Source organism: Hippopotamus amphibius, chromosome 1 (assembly GCF_030028045.1).
Source record: "Hippopotamus amphibius kiboko isolate mHipAmp2 chromosome 1, mHipAmp2.hap2, whole genome shotgun sequence".
In the NCBI taxonomy this organism is placed as follows: Eukaryota; Metazoa; Chordata; class Mammalia; order Artiodactyla; family Hippopotamidae; genus Hippopotamus; species Hippopotamus amphibius.
In genome coordinates, this window is record NC_080186.1 from 27545500 (window position 1) to 27554069 (window position 8570).

The following is an 8570-nucleotide window of genomic DNA, read 5'->3' on the forward strand; positions in this document are numbered from 1 at the left end:
TGGCTAGAATGTAAAGTCCATGAGACAGGGATTTTTGTTACTGCTGTTCCCCGGTTCATCTCCAGTGTCTAGGACAGAGCCGCAGCACCAGCAGTGCTCAGTAAATAATTCCTTTAATTCATAAATTCGTATACGAGCCTGGTGCCCTGCTAGGTGCTGGGCATGGAAACGACTCAGCTGCCTGCCCTCCAGGGGCTCACAGACTAACGGGGAGGGGGTAAAGACAAAGACAAGTAAACAGTGCACCCTGGGTGGGGGGAGGGGAGATGGGGAGTTTCACGTATATAGAGTTTCAGTTTTGCAAGATGCAGATGCTCTGGAGATCTGTTGTGCACCAACGTGAATGTACATGACATGACTAAACAGTGTACCCAGGGGCAGTAGGTAAGCCGCTGAGAGCACAAAGGCTCATCTAATCCAGTGGAGGCCAGCAAGCGGACTTCTGGGAGAAGGAACATGGAGCAAAGTCCTGAAGGACTGTAGGGCTGAGCATGTGCGTGTGCCCCAGGCAGACGGGACAGCACCGACAAAGGCGAGAGTCAAGTATGGCTGAATCGCAGAGTGAACGGGGAAGAGGGAGGAGGCTGGAGAGGTGGCTGAGGCCAGGAGGCAAAAGAGAGTCACAGAAGGGTTTGAAGCAGGGCAGTGTGTGGTCTGATTTTTGGGGAAGGGTGCAAGGCTGGGCTGGAAGCCAGGAGACCGGCTGGGAGGCCACTGAGATGGTGGCCTAAACAGGGTCAGGGCAGTGGGAACGGAGGCAGGTGTGGGGATCTAAGGATGTTTCCCAGGTGGAATGGCCAGGTTGTGGGATTGTCTTGGCTGACCCTGGCTCATCCTTTCCGGGAAGGGGCGGGGTCATTCAAACTCTGACCTTCAGAGTCCCTGAGGAAGGGGTGAGGGTGAGGACAGCTCCTCCCTCCTTCCCAGTAGCTGGGATCAGAAAGGCTTTGGGAGAGCCTGGACCCAGCCACAGGAGAGGAACTCTGGGAGCAGAGGCTGCAATGGGGGCGTGGTGAGAACCCGCCTCCAGGGACCTCAATTCTCATGCCCTCAGGGGTCAGAACTCAGTGTGCGCAGTTGTCAGCTTTGGAAATCCGGGAGGCTCGGCTCAGCATGGCCCGAGGGACAGGCCTGGAAGGGGAAGCCAGCTCAGCCTGCTCCTGACATTCTGAGGTCTGAGCTGAGCCCACCTCACTTGTGCCCCAGAGGTCCTCCCGTGAGTGCTGAAGGCAGGACCCTCGGGGGCCCAGCCTAGGGCATCAGGAATCCACAGAGTGAATCCTGTTGTGGAGAAACGCAGGACCTCTCTGCCACCAGCCCCAGGCCTCGGACCCCACCAGCCACATTCCCTTTCCTGAGCTGCCCTACCCTTCACCAACGTTCCACCCGAGCTTCCTCCCTCTCAGCCCTCTCTGCTCCCACCAAGACCAACCCACTGACCTTCTGTCACAAAAATGTGTTGTTATAATGTTTTTAGCCACCACCCATTCGAAAGCTTTCTGTGTACTAATATTATGCTATGTGCTTTGATTGGATTTCCCATCAGCCCTACACAGGAGGAACTATTACCATCCCCAGTCTGTAGAGGAAGAAACCATACACTTTAAATATACACAGTTTATTGTATGTCAATTGTATCTCAATAAAAGGTCTTAAAGGAAAAAAAAAAAAAAGGAAACCAAGGCACGTGGGTTTAGCAGCTTGCCTGGGGCGGAGGGGTCAACAGCAAAGTCTCAACTTCTAGGCCCTTCTGCCTCTGCCCACCAAGGCCGGCGGAGCCTCAGGACCTCGCGGTCCCCAGTCCCTGGGCCTTGGCTCACGCTGTTCTTCTCCCTAGAATGCTCTTCTCCCCACCCTCCCCCTGGCTGATGAAAGAAAGTTTCACGTGTTGGAGTATGGTGACGTCATTCTGGCTTATGCAGGAGTTAATTCAAACTTTATACTAACTAAAACAGCTTGTTTGTGACCTATCAAACATACGTTGTTCATCTTCTTTCCTTATTAAAGAAAAGGGTGCATTGACCAGAAGTAAAAAATGTGCATGATAAAAATAAAGATTACATCACGCCTCCCTTCCTGGGACGCCGATGCTGCTACTCCTTCCATGCTAAGATTACCTTCCCAGGTGCCAAGGCCATACTGACTTGCCGTGTCCTGCTGATCTGTGGTTTTTGGGGTTTGGGGGTTTTTGTTTCTTGGTTTGGTTTGGTTTTGTTTTGAAACCTTGAAGGCATGTATCCCTGACTTGTTTGCTGTTCTTTGTTCTGACAAGATGTAAACTGTGCTGAAAACCATGCTTCTCCAGAGCAGTTCCTCCGTTATCTGAGAGGCTATCTCCTGGGCAAGAATCCTCAGTTTGGCTCAAATAAAACTCTTTTCTGTTCCTATTATAGATTGTTGATTTCGTCCACCAACGTGGCTAATGCAGTCTCCTCCAGGAAACGTTCCTAACCAAGTCCCCCCCTGAGTCTGGTAGTTTTCAGGAGAAATTTCCACATTTACTCTTACCCGAGGGCCAATACGCTCAGTTCCTGCCTCCTGCCCCAGCCAACGAGAGCCCCAGGCCAGAGACCACATCTGACTGGTTTATGGTCAAATCCCAGCAAGCCTGCTGCACATGAATGTTCAGGGACAGGGTGCTGCCTGAATGAACAATGGCAGGCTCTGCCCAGTCGTTTAATTCCTTTGGATGTCTAACCCCCGACCCCACCCCACATTTAGAGGCATGAGAATGGGATCCAAGCTAAAGGTTGGGAGGTCCCCACCACCACCACCGCCTCCCCAGTCTCACGTGGTCTATGGGCATTGCTTAGTGCCTCTGATTGTGAAGCCTGCCCAGGAGTGGGAATGTTTGAGAATTCTGCAAGAACAGGGGCTGGGTGGAGACCCCAGCTCCACCACAGACACCAGGGAGGGCAGAATATAACCCCTCTCTTCCAGTGTGTTTCCCCGTGCCCTCACGAGTCTTGATTACCAAGTCCTGACACTGTGGGGGAAACACCCTGGCCACCCCACAAATGAGGGGCCTTCTCCCTTCTCACCAAGGGCAAAAGGCCCCCAGGGTCGAGATGTCCTTCCCGGGAGGCCCCCACACCCTCATCCCCAACTGCTCAGTTGCCTGAGATTAGAAAGTTCTGGCTGTAATCCTATAAGATGCAGCCGCCCTGAAAAACTTTGCCCCCACCCATCCCGAACCTCTATCCCGCAGTCAAAGCTGAGTCTAGGAGTGTTTGCCCGCCTGAAGACCGAGCAGAGAAGAAAGGGAAAGTACGGGCTTCTCATCCTTTTCACCCCCGACTCCCAGTCCCACCTCGCGGGCCCCTTCCTTGAGAGCGGCTTCAGGGAGCCTGCACCTCCCGTCCCGCCCCCGCTCGGCTCGGAACAGGGCCTGCCGCCCTCCCGCCGCTTCCTGCCCCCACCCCGCCCCGCGCGCTATTTAAGGCGCCCCCGCCGCCAGGCGCCGTCCAGCTGGGCTCCCACGGGCGCCGCTCCGGCCGACGTGCCTCCCCACCGCCACCTGGGCCGTCCGGCAGGCAGGCGGTGAGTTGGGCTGACGGGGCTGGGGAGGCTGGGGCGCCACCTGCCAGCGGACAGGGACAGGTTGCCACCTGCCAGGGGCTGAGGGTTGCTGCTGGGGGACCCACCGCGGCCGGCCGCGCTCCCCCAGCCTGCCTGGGCCAGCCTCTGTGCTGAGCCAGGTTCCTGCCTCCTTTCGTTGTATCCTTATAACCCTAGAGGGTAGGAATATTATTTCCATTTTACAGGAGAGGAGACTGAGGTGCTCAGAGGTCCTGACTTATCCAAGGTCCCAGTTTGTAGGAGAGTCAGGATTCGAACCCAGGTCCGGTTCCAGAGCCTGGTGCTAAACAGCTTTGCTCCCGCAAAGAAGCACCTCCCCCTCCCCTTTCCCCTACCTTCCTCCCTCCACTCTCCCCATGATGTTCTCAGAACTTTGTGGCCTGGGCCTCCACCCTGCTATGACAGTTCCTTTCAAGAGTCTAGAATTTGGCAGCAACAGCTTTGGCAGGGGGAGGGGATGGAGAAAGGAGACAGGATCAAGTGTTGGTACTTAAGCGGCAGGTGGTCACTATCGCTGACAGGTGGAGCTAATGCAGGATGCTGCCTTGAGTGTCTAGCATGCCTTCACCCACCCCCACCACAAGCTCAGAGGTTAGAGTGAGGCCATCTGGGTGAGAGCTGATGGGGAGGGGAGCGGGGACCTGAGGCTTTGGGCCCCCTGAGAAGCTGAAGATAACACCACCACCCCCGCTGTCTGGGGACAGCCTGTCCTGGGTAAAAAAGGAGAAGGGGCATGGCACAGCTGTGTGACCTTGGATAAGTTCCTCCGATTCTCTGTTCCCTTAGGCTCAGCAGCCTCACCTTGATCCAGATCTCCTTCGGCTGTGGTCATCCTGGGACTGCAGCTGGGAACAAGAGGGACACAGATGTGACTAGACAGGGACCCTAGCTGTACCCTTGCCAGAGCTTAGCAGCATCACCCAAAGATCTGTTTTTAGTCCTGCTGGGTGTGAGCCCCCAGGCCAGGCCCTTCCCCTCCTGGAGCTCCGTCTCCCAGTAGGTAAAATGGGTGTGGCCAACCTCCCTGCAGGCTTGTTGCTGGGACAGCTGAGAAGGATGTTGACAGTGTCCTCTGTCTCCCTGCAGACAGAGGCCCCGTAGCCATGGGCGACTGGGGCTTCCTTGAAAAGCTGCTAGACCAGGTCCAGGAGCACTCGACCGTGGTGGGCAAGATCTGGCTGACGGTCCTTTTCATCTTCCGCATCCTCATCCTGGGCCTGGCCGGCGAGTCGGTGTGGGGCGACGAGCAGTCAGATTTTGAGTGTAACACGGCCCAGCCAGGCTGCAGCAACGTCTGCTATGACCAGGCCTTCCCCATCTCCCACATCCGCTACTGGGTGCTGCAGTTCCTCTTCGTCAGCACGCCCACCCTGGTCTACCTGGGCCATGTCATTTACCTGTCTCGGCGCGAGGAGAGGCTGCGGCAGAAAGAGGGGGAGCTGCGGGCACTGCCGACCAAGGACCCACACGTGGAGCGGGCACTGGCAGCCATAGAGCGACAGATGGCCAAGATCTCAGTGGCAGAGGATGGGCACCTGCGGATCCGCGGGGCGCTGATGGGCACCTATGTGGCCAGCGTGCTCTGCAAGACCGTGCTGGAGGCCGGCTTCCTGTACGGCCAGTGGCGCCTCTACGGCTGGACCATGGAGCCCGTGTATGTGTGCCAGCGCTCCCCCTGCCCCCACCTCGTAGACTGCTTTGTCTCACGCCCCACGGAGAAGACTATCTTCATCATCTTCATGCTGGTGGTCGGAGTCATCTCCCTGGTGCTCAACCTGCTGGAGCTGGTGTACCTGCTGTGCCGCTGCCTCAGCCGGGGGATGAGGGCACGGCAGAGCCAGGACATGCCCCCAGCCCAGGGCACCTCCTCAGAGCCTTACACTGACCAGGTCTTCTTCTACCTCCCCATGGGCGAGGGGCCCTCGTCCCCGCCATGCCCCACCTACAACGGGCTCTCGTCCAGTGAGCAGAACTGGGCCAACCTGACTACGGAGGAGAGGTTGGCTTCTTCCAGACCCCCCCTCTTCCTGGACCCACCCCCCCAGAGTGGCCGGAAATCCCCCAGTCGCCCCAGCAGCTCTGCTTCCAAGAAACAGTATGTGTAAGGACTCAGCAAGTCTTGCTGCCTTTAATGCAAGGCTCTGCAGAGATGGCTGGGGCTGGGGAAGCAGGTGCTTGCTGGCCAGAAGGCCTCATGGCATGTTGTTCTTGAACACCTGGGGCCTTCCTGGCAGCCAGAGGGCACCATAGTTTCCCCTCCAGAACGTGGCTTTGTCCCAGGTATAGACAGAGCCAGCTTGGGGCGCTCTTGGCTAAGGGTGTTTGGGGCCTTTCTCATCTTGTTCAGAGGGACTCGGAGACAACTTACCCCACCCCCCAGCCCCGTGGAAGATTCCCCTCTGCCCAGGTTGTCCGCACATCCTGTCCTCACAGGAAAAGGCTGGTCGAGGCTGCTGGGTCAGCCTTGATCACATACACAGACAGAGCCTGTGCTGGATCTGGCCTTGTCAAGGGGACTGGGGTCTTGTTCTCATCACTCCTCTCTAGTTCTGCTGTTTATCCTTCTAAAATAAACAGGACTTGATTTCAAGCGATGTGCCTTGGGGTGCCGTGTCATGATGTGCCTTGGGGTGAGGGGTGGGGGAGCAACTGCTTTGCCCAGGCTTCCTTTTTGGTCCTGCATAATCTGCAACCCCAACACCAGCCCACACCTTAAACCCTCAAAGTCCTACATACTGCTTCTCAGCAGCTCTGAGTCCTAAACACTCTGCCTTTCAAAAGGCCTCAGCACCAGCCCCCTCGACCTGCCCATTAATTGGTGGCGAAAGCAGTGTCTGTTCCCATCCTGCTCCACGGCCATCCAGTGCCCCAGCCACGCTCTCCACTGCAGTGTGCCTCCTTACTGGACACTGCTCCCCAGCCTGCCTGCCTGCCAGCCAAGCCCTTCAGAGTCCAGCTCAAATGGGCTTGTACCCCTTGGTATGTGGGGAGGCAGGTTTAGATCACTTGGCCCTTTCTAGTCTGCCCACCGGAGGGAGCAACTCAAGGACCTGCATTATACCTCCTCCTCAGGCACCTAAAACTCACGCAGTGAGAACAGACAATGGCAGTGTAGAGAAGTGGAAGGGACTGTCAGGGTCCAGTGGAGGAATGGAATCTTGCCTCTGAGTCACAAAGGTTGCAGCAGAAATTAAAATAACCAATTGAACTAGATCTTGACAGATACATAGGAGTCTGCTGGGGAGGGAGGAGGACACCTTATTTAGACAGAAAACTGCAAAGGCACAGAGGAGGGAAACCGTTGGGGATTGAAGGGGCGCTTAGGGCCTGATGAACCATCTAGGATGTGGGAGGTACAGCTGAGGATGGGCCCAGTGTTGGCAGAGTTGACCTTCCACGTGGAAGCTGACCCGGATGGAGGGAATCTCGGTGGCCCTCGGAGGATGCTGGTTGTCCTCCCCTACCCAGGGAGATATGGGGCTGGGTTGGAGGAGGGAATGGGGTCCATCTCACATGGCCACATGCTTCTCCTTGAGAGCCTTTATAGCAGTTGAGCAGCTTGGTCCTGTCCAATAAGATAGGTCTTCAAAACACCAGCTCTGTAACCTTCACCCCAGAATTCACTCACCCACTGCTTACCCATCAAGTCTGAATGCTCAGCCTAATAAGTTACAGCCCTCACTCTTCCAGCTTTGGTTCCCATTGTTCCCTCTGAATCCCTGAGAACCAATCAGACCAGCCTCCTCACAGCTCCCCAGATTCACTGGGTATGTTCTCACCCTGCTCCTCTGCCAGCCTAGAGGGCCTCTTACCCCACACTTCCAAGCCCCACTAGTCCTTTAAACACTCTGTATCCTGGAAAGGGCAGAGCCTGAATGCAGAAGAAAGAGTAAGATGAGCTTTGATGCTAGAGGGTCCTCAATTTAAATGCTGCCTCTAATATATATAAAGCCGTGTGGTCTACATCAACCATTTCAATTCTCCAAGTCTCAGTTTTCTCAACTATAAAATGCAAATAATGTTGCCTGCTTCATTGGTGCAGGAAATACAGACAAGAGAAAGTATCTGAATGCACCTGGCTCCTAATGTCATGCAATAAAATTCAGCTCACCCTCTCCAGCAAGGCTAACATAGGTTCTTCCTCCTCCAGGAAGCCCTCCCTGACTACTCCAGTCCGTCTCCAGTGACCATCTCTACCTTTCAGCAATCTGGATCACTGCTTGTTATGAGCCTATTTCACCTCCCCATTGAGTCCCTAAGGACTGCCGGGGAGACACTCAATTCACCATGGGCCTAGCCCAGCATTCACTCTATGAAATGAGGGATTAAGTTTGACTAAGCAGAAAGCAGACTGTCCACAAGTTGGAAAGGCATAACTCCAGAAGGTTCCCTTCCAAGGGATTCTCCCCCAGCCAGGGTGAGAGGTCAGATCTGTGGGGTCAGAGGTTGGTCTCTTAAAGTCAGCCCAACCTGAGGACCCTGGGAGCCTGTGTTTCTGGTATCCCCTACCTGTCCTGGCTTGGAAAGGTGGGAGAAGACAGGTTTAAGTGAGTGAGGAGGGCATCCTTCCTCTCGGGGCTGAGGTCAGGCCAGGGCCCAGGGACTTGGGCCTTTGGCAAGGCTAGGGTTGGGTCCCAGACTGGTGGCCATACTAACACAAGGGCAAATGGGCTGGGGGTTTGGGGATGGGACCACACAGATGAGGGCAGGGGCAGTGCTGTGAAGACTTAGGCAATGAAGAGTGGCTGTAAGTCCTGGCCCACCCCTATTCATTTCCTAAGGCTGTCATCACAAAGTACCACAGACTGGATGGCTCCAGTGACAGAAATATACTGTCTTACAGTTCTGGGGCCCAGAAGTTCAAGATCAAGATGTCCTCAGGGTTCGTTCCTTCTGTGGGCTGTGAAGGAGAATCTGCTCCACTCCTCTCTCCTGACTTCTGGAGAGTTGCCGGCACAATTCAACCCACACCACCACCCCATGGGCCCCAC

The 8570-nt window shown here is 55.6% G+C and overlaps 1 protein-coding gene across 2 annotated transcripts; it reads left to right on the forward strand.

Annotated features, from left to right (window-relative positions):
- The first annotated feature begins 3468 nt into the window (after nt 1-3468).
- On the forward strand, nt 3469-6164 carry GJA4 (gap junction protein alpha 4). Of its 2 annotated transcripts, none has more exons than XM_057704585.1 (2): nt 3469-3540; nt 4666-6164. In XM_057704585.1, the coding sequence occupies exon 2, from the start codon at nt 4683-4685 to the stop codon at nt 5682-5684; it is 1002 nt and encodes a 333-aa protein (XP_057560568.1). In that variant the 5' UTR covers nt 3469-3540; nt 4666-4682; the 3' UTR covers nt 5685-6164. The 2 variants fall into 2 exon arrangements, with proteins under 2 accessions (XP_057560568.1, XP_057560564.1); XM_057704581.1 differs by having other exon boundaries at nt 3478-3540; nt 4366-6164.
- The last annotated feature ends 2406 nt before the right edge of the window (nt 6165-8570 follow it).